Below are 14,338 nucleotides of genomic sequence, written 5' to 3'. Positions count from 1 at the left end.
TCTTTCTGACAAAAGTGTTGATATTCCAGATGAAGGAAATGATGAAGAGGAGACTCGAGAGAGAGCACAAAGCACCATGTCAGTCAAATCCGCCAAATCTGCTAAATCCACCAAATCTGCCAAATCAGCCAAATCAACACAGTCAAATATTTCAGCAAAATCTAGTATGTCAAAAGCCTCTGATGTTACAGGTGAAGAAAATGGTGCTAATGAGGAAGATGTGGAGAGAGCTCCAAGCAACATCTCGAACACCTCAGAGGCCGCTGGTGTTCCATCTGATGAAAATGCTGCAAATAATGAGGAAATGGAGGACAGAACACCAAGCGCCATGTCAGAAAAATCAGCAAAGTCAAATACTTCAGCAAGATCTAAGAAATCAAAGGCTTCTGAAGTATGTGCTGACATCCCTGATGAAGGAAATGATAAATCATTAAAGTCTACTGTTTCTGGAAAATCAAGTCAGTCAAAAGTCTCTGAAGTTCCTGCTGAAGAAAGTGCTGATATTCATAATAAATCAAATGATGAAGAGGAAACTGAAGAGAGATCTCCAAGCTCTATGTCAATTAAATCAGCAAAGTCAAATGTATCTCTGAGATCAAGGAAATCTAAAGCTTCTGAACAAGTAACTGAGGAAAATATGGAAGAGGTAGACAAAATAGAGAGAGCACCTAGTGCTTTGTCAGCCAAGTCAGATGCTTCTGCAAGATCTAGGAAGTCCAAGGTGTCTGGAAATCCACCTAGTGAAAAGATGATACATGATGAGGAAACTGATGAAAGAACACATAGTGCCATGTCAACCAAATCAGCAAAATCAAATACTTCGGCAAGATCTAAGAAATCAAACGCTTCTGAAATTCCTACTGAAGAAATTGCTGACCCTCCTTATAAGGAAACCACATCTGTAAGCTCTAAAAAATCAAATGTCTCTGCATTTGTAGCTGAGGAAGATGGTGATAATGCAGAGGAACCTGTGGAAAGATCCTCTAGTGCCATGTCTGCTAAGTCAAATAAGTCTATAAGATCTAACAGATCAAAAGCCTCTGATATTCCTGCTGATGAAACAGAAGAGAGAGCACTTAGCCTTATGTCAGTAAAATCAAACATTTCTGCAATGTCAAGCAGGTCTAAATTATCTGAAATCCTTGCTGTGAAGGTAGAGGAAACTGAAGACAGAGCACCAACAATCATGTCCAATGTTTCAGCACGTTCAAAAAAGTCAAAAACATCTGAAATAAAAGCAGAAGAAAATAAAGGAAGACCAAAAAGTTCTTTGTCTGTTAAATCAAATCTGTCAGTGAAATCCCGAAAGTCCAAAGCTTCTGATATTTCTGTTGGTGCTGAAAATAAAGGGAAGAATGACGACAGAGTATCCAGTGCTATGTTATCTACGTTGCATCCCTCAAAGTTGAAATTGTCCACAGAGGTTACCCCCAGGCCAAATTCTGTTGCAAATTCAAATGTGTCAGAAACTTATGCTAGTCCAATTCCACCAAAAGGAAATAAAATTATACATCCTGTGATTTTACTTGGAGACTCAAAGGACAGTGATTTGTCACAGTCTCTGTCAACTTCAGATGTCGCCAAAGCGAAGTCTGACATGAGTCCAGCCATTGAAGAATCAAAATCCAATGTCTCTAAGAGAACAAGCAATGGGCCCTTGGAAGCTACAGACTGTAACAGGAATATCACTGATAACAAAAGTGACAAAAGCAGCAAATGCAGACATAGGAAAGGCAGTAGTTCATCAGAACAGAAGAGAGATGATGGTGTCCTTGAGCTGGTCCCATCTAGCCTACCAAATGCATCACCCACTGAGGTTGTGAATGAATGGCTGAAAAAAATACCAGCTGACAGTGACATGTACAATGTCGTGGATGAATTTAATGAAAACTGCGATGGACCAAAAATTGGGCAGTCAACAGAGGAACTACACAAAAATAATAGAATGGAGAAGACTGAAACCAATGATGACTCTGTTGCAGAGAATAAAAAAGACCCTAATGAAGCAGATGGAGTTGTGATGAACGATGTTCCTAATAATGATTGTCAAACAAACACAGATGCACCAAATACAGATAATAGTCCCTGCATCTGTACTCAGAGAGGTGATGCAACAAAAACATTTCACTCATCTGTACAGGTGATGAAAGTACTGTTAAGTCCAAAGCTTGATAGATGTAACAGTTTACCAGAAATTTCTCCGGTGTATGGACGGAAACTGAGCACTTCAGCTAGAGGTCTCCTGGATTGCCTTGTTAAGTTGCAATTAATAGACTTTGACCCTAAAAGTGCAGCTGCCAAAAATGAAAGATACCAAGAGCTAATGAATATCCTTCAATCTCTTTGGCTTTGTGATCCTTCAGAGAGCGAGAAAATGTTAAACCAGAATGAAAAACTCAATGATCAGCATTCTGTGGATGATGAATTCAATCGAAGGTCATCCTCTGGTGTGGATGTCAACAGTGGTTCCACAGGTTCTGGGAAGAGTAGTGTTAATGGTGGTGTGACTCAAACACACGCCATTGCAGAAACGTTAAAGAAGGTACAAGAAGTCAATGAGGGTGAAGAGGAAGAAGCTGCAATGTCCCCAGCCTCAACATCAGATTTGGCAACCCCAAACACAGCTAGTCAGACTCAGGGGACATTAGAGGGAGAAGTAGGAGGAATGTATAAGGAAAAACAAAATGAAGATGACCCAGCATCAGATGACACTATTAGAAGTAATGATAGTCCAAGAGAATTACTAGAAACACCACCATCCTCAAACAAGAGCTCGGCAAATGACAGTTGCAGCCAAAAACTACCAGAGGAAGTTGAAACAGAGTGTCAAGAGGACATGTGTTCTGGGAGTCAAAGGGCACAGTTAGCCAAAAGGATTTCTCAAGATCCTGATCCTGTTTGGGTCTTAAATTTGCTAACCAAACTGGAAAAGCAGTTTATGACACATTATATCAATGCAATGACAGAGTTCAAAGTCCGTTGGAACTTGGATGATAATGAGCAGCTGGACGTCATGATAAGTGAACTGAAACGTGAGGTCCGCAGAAGAATACAAACAAGTGTAGACAGAGAATTGAGGAAAATTCAGTGTCGAGCTGGACAACCACGACCTCCTAAAGAAGCAATGTCACGTGAATCAACAATGCAGACCGAGGAGAGAAGAAGGAGGCTGAAGGTCATGATTAAACAATCGATTGATGCACAAGAAGAAAAAAATGATGATGACACAACAACAGACACATCTTACAGTGACCACCGCAGTGAAAATGATGATGAATACTGTCCATGTGAAACATGTTTAAAGAAAAAAATGGCCTCTAGGCCGCCACTCCCTGCAGAAGTTATGACTGCTGCCCCTGTAATGATGGATTTTGATTTAAAGAGAATTCTAGTGATGAAGAACAGTGGTCCTGGAAATACACAGACAATCAATTATACAGCTAAAGATGTTACTGAAGCCAAAGCTGCAGAAATGCTTGTGGAAAATGTTATTCATGAGGCAGTGAGAGAAGTGGAAGGAGATGAAGTACACCATGACACTGAAAATGATCGTGAAATTGCAGGAAAAGAAAAGGAGGTAGTTGATGTGTGTCAAGAAGCAGATCAAGAAAATGTGTCAGAAACCATAAAACTAACTAAAGCAGATGAACAGAGATGCATTGAAACAACTGAAGATAACACTGATGAAGAACAGGGGCTTATGGGAGCCACACTGGAGGATAAGATTGCTGAATCTGTGTCAGATAAAGATGCAATTGTCAGTGAAGTAGCAGAAGAATCTGTAGAAGCTGCTGCAGAAGAAACAGCTGAAGCAGGCATACATGAAGATACAATTCTAAGAGAAAAGGGAAAAGCTGAGGTAGCTCCTGCAGAGGATCAAGCAGAAATAAATATTGCTAAAGCAATTCAAGATAAGGCTGCAGGAGAAGAAAAAACTGCAGAAGCAGCCATTACTGAGGATGAATTGGCACAAGAAGAGGACATTAAAGAGGCAACACCTGAAGATACAGCAGCAGATGAGTTTGCTGGACCAATTAAAGAAGTTGCTGGTGAAGAAGAAATTGAAGAGGCAGCCACCACTGAGGATAAATCAGCAGAAGATGGAACAATTAATGTAACAGCTGACGATCAAGCAGAAGTAGAGATTGCAAAAGTGTTGACAGAAGTGACTGTCACAGAAGAAGAAACAGCAGAGGCAACCACTGTTGAAGATGAAACTGCTGAGGAAGAAATAATTGAAGAAACAAGCAAAGCTAAAGATAAAATTGCTGGAGAAAAGCCAGCTGCCACAGCTGAAAATGAACTGGCAGAAGATGAGACAGCAGCCACAGCCACAGTTGAAGATGAATCCGTGGAAGAGAGTGCTGAAGCAGGTACAGCTGAAGATGAATCAGTGGAAGATAGTGTTGGAACACTCACAGCTAAAGAGGAGTATATGGAAGAAACTGCAGGAGAAGAAGAAACTGCTGTCACAGCTGAAGAAGAATCAGGAGAAGACAGTGCTCAAATAGCTACAGCTGAAGATGCAACTGCAGACGAGGAGACAACTGAAGCAGCTACCTCTGAAAATGAATCATTGGAAGAGGACACTGCGAATGTGGTCACAGCTGACGATCAATCAGGAGAAGAGAGAGTGGAAGCAGACACAGCTGGGGATGAATCAGGTGAAGAGACTGCTGAAGCTGACACAGCTGAGGATGAAACTGCAGGAGAAGAGGAGACTACTGTGGCTGCCACAACTGAAAATGAATCTGACAAAGAGGAGACTGTGGAAGCAGGGAAAGATGAAGATGGAGAAGAGACTGCTGCCACAGCTGAAAATGAACTGGCAGAAGACGAGACTGCAGACACAGCCACAATTGAAGATGAATCCATGGAAGAGAGTGCTGAAGCAGGTACAGCTGAAGACGAATCAGTCGAAGATAGCGTAGGAACACTAACAGCTAAAGAGGAGTATATGGAAGAAACTGCAGTTGAACTGGAAACTGCAGGAGAAGAAGAAACTGCTGTCACAGCTGAAGAGGAATCAGGAGAAGAGAGTGCTCAAATAGCTACAGCTGAAGATGAAACTGCAGACGAGGAGACAAATGAACCAGCTACTGCAGAAAGTGAATCAGAAGAGGACACTGCAAATGTGGTCACAACTGAAGATGAATCAGGAGAAGTGACGGAGAAAGCAGACACAGCTGGGGATGAATCAGGTGAAGAGACTGCTGAAGCTGCCTCAGCTGAGGATGAAAGTGCAGGAGAAGAGGAGACTACTGAGGCTGCCACAACTGAAAATGAATCTGACAAAGAAGAGACTGTGGAAGCAGGGGAAGATGAAGATGGAGAAGAGACTGCTGCCACAGCAGAAAATGAACTGGCAGAAGATGAGACTGAAGACACAGCCACAGCCACAGTTGAAGATGAATCCATGGAAGAGAGGGCTGAAGCAGGTACAGCTGAAGATGAATCAGTGGAAGACAGTGTTGGAACACTCACAGCTAAAGAGGAATATATGGAAAAAACTGCAATTGAACTGGAAACTGCAGGAGAAGATGAAACTGCTGTCACAGCTGAAGAAGAATCAGGAGAAGACAGTGCTCAAATAGCTACAGCTGAAGATGCAACTGCAGACGAGGAGACAACTGCAGCAGCTACCGCTGAAAATGAATCATTGGAAGAGGACACTGCGAATGTGGTCACAACTGAAGATGAATCAGGAGAAGAGAGAGTGGAAGCAGACACAGCTGGGGATGAATCGGGTGAAGAGACTGCTGAAGCTGCCACAGCTGAAAATGAATCTGACAAAGAAGAGACTGTGGAAGCAGGGAATGATGAAGATGGAGAAGAGGCTGCTGCCACAGCTGAAAATGAACTGGTAGAAGGCGAGACTGCAAACACAGCCACCATGGAAGAGAGTGCTGAAACAGGTACAGCTGAAGACGAATCAGTGGAAGATAGTGTTGAAACACTAAGAGCTAAAGAGGAGTATATGGAAGAAACTGCAGCTGAACTGGAAACTGCAGGAGAAGAAGAAACTGCTGCCACAGTTGAAGAAGAATTAGGTGAAGACAGTGCTCAAATAGCTACAGCTGAAGATGCAACTGCAGACGAGGAGACAAATGAAGCAGCTACTGCAGAAAATGAATCAGAAGAAGACACTGCAAATGTGGTCACAAATGAAGATGAATCAGGAGAAGAGAGGGAGAAAGCAGACACAGCTGGGGATGAATCAGGTGAAGAGACTGCTGAAGCTGCCACAGCTGAGGATGAAAGTGCAGGAGAAGAGGAGACTACTGAGGCTGCCACAACTGAAAATGAATCTGACAAAGAGGAGACTGTGGAAGCAGGGGAAGATGAAGATGGAGAAGAAACTGCTGCCACAAGTGGAGATGATTCTGCAGAAAGTATGGATGCCGCCACAGCTGAAGATGAAACTGTAGAGGAGAACGATGACACACCCACAGCTGATGAATTGTTAGACGAACCAGCCAAAGCAGCTACAACTGAAGATGAGATTGCTGTAGAAAAAGAAGCTGCTGCCACAGATAAAGATGAATCTGAGGAAGAGCATGAGAAAACGGAAATGGCTATAGCTGAAAATAAATCAGTGGAAGAATCTACTGATTCAGCCATGGCAGAAAATGAAACTACCAGAGAAGAGGAAATCAATAAAGCTGACAATGACTCACATGAAGAGAACATTGAAGAACATGAAGAATTTGTAGAAGCTCTGGCTGCAGGAGAAGAAAACTCCAAAGCCATGACTGAAAATGAATCAGGGGAAGAGAGTGATGAATCAGCCATACCTGAAAATGAACCTGCAGACATATCGATAGGTGAAGTAATTACAGATGAAAATGAGACTGCAGGAGAAGGGGAAACTGCAGAAGTCACAACTGAAAATGAATCAGGTGAAGAGAGTGCAGAAGAAGCTACAGCTGAAAATGAGACTGCAGGAGAAGTGGAGAATGTAGATGAGACTGCAGGGGAAGATGAGACTATAGGAGAGGATGAGAATGTTGGAGAGGCCACAACTGACGATGAGACTTCAGGACAGGACAAGAATCAACAAGTGGCCACAACTGAAAATGAGACTTCGGGAGAGGAGGAACATGTTGAAGTGGCTGCAGTTGAAGATGAGTCAGAGGGGGAAGAGCTTCATGAGAGAGAAACATCTGAAAACCAAACTACAGAAAGTGGTGCCACCAGAGATGTCATAGCAGGAGAGGCAGAAGCTGAAACAATGTGGGAGGAATCTGCTGAAAATGAAAGCGCAGGGGAGTCTGGAGCAACAGGTGAAGATTCATGTGATAACATAGAGGAAGGGTCTACAGAGGCTGTAACAGCAGGACATGAGATGCGAGAAGGTGAAACAGCAGAGGAGGAGTCTGAAAAACCTGAAATGGCAGGGAATGAGATTAGTGAAAGTGAAAACGAAAGCGCACAAGAGTCTGCAGCAACTGGGGAAGATGCTGCTGATAATATTGAAGTTGGGTCTTCAGAAGGTGAATCTGCAGGGGAGGAGGAGTCAGCTAAAGTCCAAAGTGACAGACAGCAGCCTGCTGAAACCTCAGTAGGAGAATCAGCAGAGGCTGAAACTCCACAGGATGAGTGTATTGATGCAGAGATTGCTGTCAGCGGATCTGAGACCGAGAAAGACCTTGACATAGGAAATCAGCTAGAGGAAAAAGAAACAGGGGAAGAAAGTGACATGACTAAGGGAAGGCGTCAAGAAGATGCTTTGACAGAGTCTAATGATGAAACAGAGGGCCATGATGATGTATCAGAGCTGAAAGCAGATGATGAGGAGGATGTGGAGGACATATCAGAAAACAATGTACATGAAGAAAATGGAAAAAACAATCAAGAGGAAGCAGTAGAGGAAGATAATGACAAACAGATAGAAACAAATGTAGCACACTCTGAAAAAGAGGAGGAAACTGAGACAGCCAATGAAGATGATCAGACTGGAAACCAAGGAGAATCAGCTGATGGAGAGGATGAGGCGGAAGATGACTCAGAGGAACCAGAAGAGGAAACTGATGATGGAGAGCAAGATCTGGTTTCTACGGATGCAGAAATACAAGAGGAAGACAACATAGTAGCCGAGGAAACAACAGTAACCACATTTGATACCTTGATCAAAGTGAGTGCACTATCTGAGGATGGTGCTTATGCTGATGTGGAAGATTCTGAGACTGAAATTCACAATCATGAGGAAAGCATAAGCCTTGACTTGAAAAAGATTTCATCAGAAGTTGACTGTGACTCTAAGGAGCCTGAGGAGAATCAACTGACAGAGAAAGATATGCAGGAGGAAGTTGAGGAGGCGACAGTTGAAAATGACGCAGAACAGGAGAAGACAATCAATAACACCGATGCCACAAACACAGAACAGTCTGATGAGGATGGTGAGTTGCCATCTAAAAAGACACTGTCCAGGCAGCCAACCAAATCCTCAATGGAATCTCAGCCTGGGTCCATTGAAGAGGTCCTTAATGAAGAGACTGAAGAGGCGTAGAACAGTGGGAAGTTAACAAACAGGCTCAGTCCACCTGTCTGTCAAAAGTAATCGGACGTATTTTATAGGGTGAAAAAGTAAAGAAACGGTTTGTGATGGTCATTAAGTGGGATTTTAGGAGAGATATGTAGTCCCCTCAGAGAAGTCTTAACAACAAATGCAAAGTCAGGTAAACAAAAAGAGAATGACACTGATCAAGAGTATCTTAATTTCTAACTTGATATTCAGAGTTCTTGTTAAACAAGGATTAAACAAACACAAGCACTTTGTTACAGCATTTCTATTGCTGCGATTGCACTCATGCACTGACTGTAGGTCATAAAGATGTGCTAAAGGGGATTTTTAAAAACTTGAAAATATGTGAATTTGAAGGAGGTTTTACCTTGTGGAGGCACTTTTTATTTTGATGAACTATGGCTCATTTAGAATATATGTTTCTAACACTGAAACTGTGAGCCTTAGACTTAAGGGGTTTAAATGTAAGGAACTACAGGCAAATTGTTTTGCAGTAGTTACTAGATCCTGCATTTGTTGAACTAATGAGTGAAAAGTATCAGAAACGCACACATAGTTGTCTTCAAACTACTACAGTATGTTTCATGTTTTGGCAACATACTTTGCTGCTGGACAATGATAAATCTCAGGTGTCTGGAATGTTATATTCCAAACATTTCCACATATACAAGAGTATGAGTATTTGAATGTATTTGTCTGATTTCAAAATTGTTCTTTGAATAAGACTATGGGTTTCACTGTTGAAATTAATACACAATGACATATTTTTCTAGTAAATGAGGTGCTTTTTTAGAAAGTTGGAAAATTTTGAATATTTAATTTAACATTGCGCAGATACAGTGGCTTGGAAATAGGCTTTAAACCCCAAGAATATTTTGGTTTATTTTTAAACTATTTCAATGCTGGGTTCAAATAGTCAACTCTGCTGAATGAATGAAGTACCTTCTTTGTTACCTATCAAGCTATATTACACCGGTGTATTTGTTAATAAGGTGCATTTTAAATTAACCCACTGTTTGCTCAGTGTAAGCTCCCTTACCATTCCATCATGTTACTATGTATGATAATTTTTCATTATGTTGTATAGCAGATAAACAGAAACTAAGCTGAAGTCATTGATTCTGTAATGTAGCAAAAGTCATGGCACTTTTTATATGTATCATGACATTATTGAAGGCTCTCTTATTCAGTGATCTCTATTTAATTTATCTGTATCAGCGAGAAAATACATTCTTCTCTGTGGTATATGGATGTTTGAAGGTGATTACCTTTGCTGAATGTACTGTATTAATGTTGTTTATGAAATTAAATGTATTAAAAAAAACACTGTTTTGTTGTTAGTTTGTGCAACATATAATTCAAACAAAGAAATTTAATCTGTGCCCTTGACATGTGGCACTTTACATCTTAAACTGTGATTCCATTCCCAACATTGCCTTTACTAACAATAAAACAAATGAGATTTTGATAAACATTAGTCTGGAACATGAAAATGTGTTACTACATATGTATTGTAATATTCTTAGAAGCATATTTATAGTGTTTCATACACTCAGAACCGATAACTTTGACATAAATATTAATGTATGTTTCAGTATACTGAAACACTAAAGAAATACTAAGGAAATATGTTAATAACTCAGTGTATTGTGGTACATGATTAACAGAATTACAGCCAACCCAAAGGTTAGATGAATGTATATACAGTATGTACATATACGTTCTGGAGCTACTTTATGGAAAATGAATGGAAAATTACATGTGTGGGCACTGACTACCTTTTTTTTGGGGCTATGATCCTCTTGCGGAGAACTACTACATGGATGAATAAAGTTAATTTGAGACTTAGGGCTCAAACATGTTTTATAAATCTATTCACAATCACAATATATTTATTTAATTGTCCAAGATCATTGAGATGAAATGGATATTTTGTGTTCTTCTCTTCTTCACTGGAATTGAGTGAAGAATGATTCCAAATCTAATTCGTATTCCATACTCAGGTACAGTATAATCAACTTCTTTATTAGTAAGGTATGGTGAATGGATGTGTGAGGTTGTCTATTGAGACTTCATTCATCCTCCTCCTGCAGTGAGCCCGAGCCACAGGCCAGATGCCCCATTGGACGGGGCTGATGGATGTGCCTCTCTCAGAGAGTTCCCATTCGCTGTCTCCTGTGGGGATGTGACATAAATAATTGGTGTCACTCTGATTGACTGCATAACACAGCAGTGGAGGGGCAGTCCACTCTCCTCTCTTCTTATTTAGACAGGAATGTGACATTTCAGTCTTTGACATATAGCCACTGAAGTCCTTTTTACTGCATGTGCTGCATGCAACAGTGCACTGCTACTCCACTCCCAAGTGGAAGTTAAGACAATTCAAATTTTGTTCTCTCTTCAGCCATCAGAGGGCATAAGGAATGGTCTGAATTCAGTTTGAGAAACACATGTTTTGTATTTTAATGTGCCTCTTCAGTTTACTCTCACTCCATACAAAACCTGCTCTTGATGCTTTGGCCTAGCTCCAAATTATATTTTCTGTCAGGGGTTTTAGAGAAAGTAATGTCAAATTAACTTATTTATTAATATTTTTCATTAGTTAAAGCAGTATTCTTGTAGTGAATCTTCCCTCAGGTGTAAAAAAAGACACTTGTTGTTGTCAAATGACAACAACAAGTGTTTACCCATACCATCCTGATGTAAACTACAGTTATGTCAGCAACTAGAAGCTGGCTGACAAGAGTAGTTGTAAGCATAGTGTGACATTGTTTCTAGAGGAGGAAACTGTGTGACAAGCAGTATTCAACACTGTATCATGTGCTCAAATATCATTTTGATTAAGAGGCTAAAAATCCATGTAAGTTTCTAACTGGCACATAATTTTCTTCAATATTCATCCTAGCCTCATTCATAAAAACAGAGCACCAATGTTTGATTTGGTGAGATGGATTTCCATAGCATAATCCTCAAATCTTGTGGAAAAGCAAAGAGATTTTGAGGAAGCACCTGCTTGCTGGCACAGAGTTATTTCCATGGTAAACACTGGAAGAGTGAGGAACGTCATCCGGAGCACAATAATAAGGGGCTTTCCCCTTAGCCATGTTTACCTCAGAGCCACTTGCCACAGGAACAGCTGCATAGACCTGCTCCCAACTACATTACTGCAAAGCCCAACTCCAGATGTCTGTTTTAAACAAAAGAGTGTGCCAGGTACCTTTCACTGGGGAAAATATAATGTGCTGCTTCAGAATGACACCTCAGCAGAAACTGTTTTTTACATATAAAAGTTAAGAAACATGAAATGAATGAACATATAACAAGTAGTATAGAAAAGTAAAAGAAGTATAGAAAATATATGAATATGTTGAATGATAATGTGACATCTTTGTCATTCTGCACCTGGCATAAATGTACTGTCTAGAACCACTAACTATCATCTTAAAATCACCAGAAATGTCATAAAACTTGAATGTACAACACAAAAATATACCTTTCTCCAAAGCATAAACTTATTATTGGGATGAAACCTAAGATTTGCATTTTTTAAAAGTAAACCCTGCATGCTAATATTAAGTGCCATCACTGCAAACTCCATAAAGCAGCAGACAGCTGAAGCTACAGCCTAATGCAGTGGCTATAAGCCAGCCCAGCACTATCCTATAGCTCGATGTCTGCTGTGCTGACCTCCTTAACAGAGGAAAAGCGACATGTGAAGCTCTCCCAAAACTCATGGACGTCCCGGCGGGACAGCAGAAGTGCCTCTTGAATGCATTGTTGAGCCCAATTGTTCCTCGTTTATTGACAATCACCTTGTCTTTTTGAAAGGCAAATGCAGGAACGGGACCTTCTCTCACTCCACGTGTGAGAGAGGATAGAAATGGTTCCCACACAGGCAGGAAGTGAAAGAGGGGCCTCCTGTGATGTAGGGGGGGAAATCAAAATGAAGCGAGGTGTGTGTGTGTGTGTGTGTGTGTGTGTGTGTGTGTCAGGGTCATTTTGTGATCAAGATAAGATACTCCATTCATCAGTGTAAGTACGGATCAAATCTTTGATGACAAAACCACACTTAGTAAACACTTATCTACTTTGACTTACTGTGCAGCTCCTAGTAATTATTCAACATATGAAGTGCATGCATACTATAATTCATGGCCACACAGGCACACACACTAACACACGCACATAAGCACGTGCATGCACATTTTCAGTCGGATGCAGTGCACACACACGCATTAATAATGGGAGTTGGAAGCGGTCATTGGCAGCGTGTTTGCTTTTGGCACACAGGTGACCATGCCTGCTTTACTAAAGGAGACCCACGCTCCCTTTCTTTCCCACCGTTGTTCAGGTTATCCTGTGGGGCCACTTATGACCCTTCTGCAGGCAGGATGCAATGTCTGGGGACCCCAACAGAGCTGCACACAAGCATCCGCCAAGCCCTGGGAAGAAAACAAGGGCTGATGGAAAACCAGAAGAAGGGAATATAAAGAGAAACAGCAGTTAGCAACCAGGACACACTCAATAACACTCACCATGCACCTGCAGCCTCTGTGTGTGTGTGTGTGTGCGCGTGTGTGCGTGTGTGTGTGTGCGTGTGGGTACAAGAGTGAAGTGGGGTTGTTCCTGCAGTGAACTACAGCACAGCGCAGTCCCCACACACAGCACAGGTGGTCCAAACAAAAACCTGTGAAGTGTTGCCCGGAGAGTAATATCCCCACGTTGCGTGTTGTATAAAGCCCCCCATAGGAAACAAACACTTCCGGTGCTATAAGATTTATTGTTCCCCGCTCTTATAGGTTTCAACGTATCCTGAATGATGTCTTCCTTACAAGTTGCTTTGATTCATTTTTTTTTTTTTCATAAAAGAGGAATAAAAGGGATAATTTTGCCACCTGATAATACTGAAGGACATATTGTCTTATGTTTATTGTTTCCATCCCTGCAGAAGTGGTGAATTCCCTCCTCAGCATAGTGTGTGGTGAGAATAGGAAAGACCTGGCCGACGATACTGTATGGTGTGAAAAGGTAGAGCATTGTTATACTTTGATGGATTGACTGAGCATTAGCTGGCGATTTTTCTTTTCTTCCAATGTGACAGACTTAGCATCCGTATTCACATCGGCACAGTGCCCTCTGCACCAAATATAGTAACCAGCATTACACAATAAAAATCCCCAAAAGTTCAACACCCCATTTAATCATTTCTCCTCATATAAGAGGTCAGTGTAAGGGTTACTTATTAATAGAAAGAGGATGATTTGGGAAAGAGCTGGCACTCTGTCTTGCAATGGACCTAGTTTAGTGGAGTCGAGGCTTTAAACATGAATTCCTGTGCCCTCTAGTGTCAATACTGATGAATAGCAACTTTCAGCAGCAGCATGTAACCATAGCATGAACCACTTACTGTAATCCTTTCTCTGGTGAAAATAGAATAAGTACATACATTTGTTTTTTTTTTTTTCTCAAGATGTTACACTTCAAATCCAGATCAGTACAGTAAGACTTAATAATTCCTCCCATATAAATCTGTCCTTATTTATACATGAATTAACAGATTTATCCCCACATTTTATTTTCTTATAATCTAAAGTGATATCTGACAACTAATGAAATACACATGTCCCTATTACCATAACAGGTACAGGCTACAAATATACTGAAGGTGTAATAGTATTGAGAAACTGATCAAAGAGTAGTTTGTTCATTTTATGTTACAGTACCTTCAACTATGCAAGGAGTATTTATACAAAACTTTGTGTATAAGAGCCTTGTGTGTAGATACCATGGATGTAGGTAGATACTTTGATAGTC

The 14,338-nt window shown here is 40.9% G+C and overlaps 1 protein-coding gene across 1 annotated transcript; it reads left to right on the top strand.

Moving 5' to 3' along the window:
- The first annotated feature begins 1,945 nt into the window (after positions 1–1,945).
- On the top strand, positions 1,946–8,509 carry rp1l1b (rp1 like 1b). Its single transcript, XM_071545367.1, has one exon. It carries the CDS (start codon positions 1,946–1,948, stop codon positions 8,507–8,509), a length of 6,564 nt encoding a protein of 2,187 aa, XP_071401468.1.
- Positions 8,510–14,338: the final 5,829 nt, after the last annotated feature.

This window comes from Centroberyx affinis, unplaced genomic scaffold, assembly GCF_046629955.1.
Source record: "Centroberyx affinis isolate AG114_WGS23_722 - 3 ecotype Tasmania unplaced genomic scaffold, CSIRO-AGI_Caff_v1 ptg004892l_1, whole genome shotgun sequence".
Lineage (NCBI taxonomy): Eukaryota > Metazoa > Chordata > Actinopteri > Beryciformes > Berycidae > Centroberyx > Centroberyx affinis.
This window is presented reverse-complemented; position numbering and strand designations above follow the sequence as displayed.

Bases quoted from the DNA above. Each gene is read 5' to 3' on its own strand.
- rp1l1b (XM_071545367.1), top strand. From the start codon at position 1,946: ATGGAGAAGACTGAAACCAATGATGACTCTGTTGCAGAGAATAAAAAA.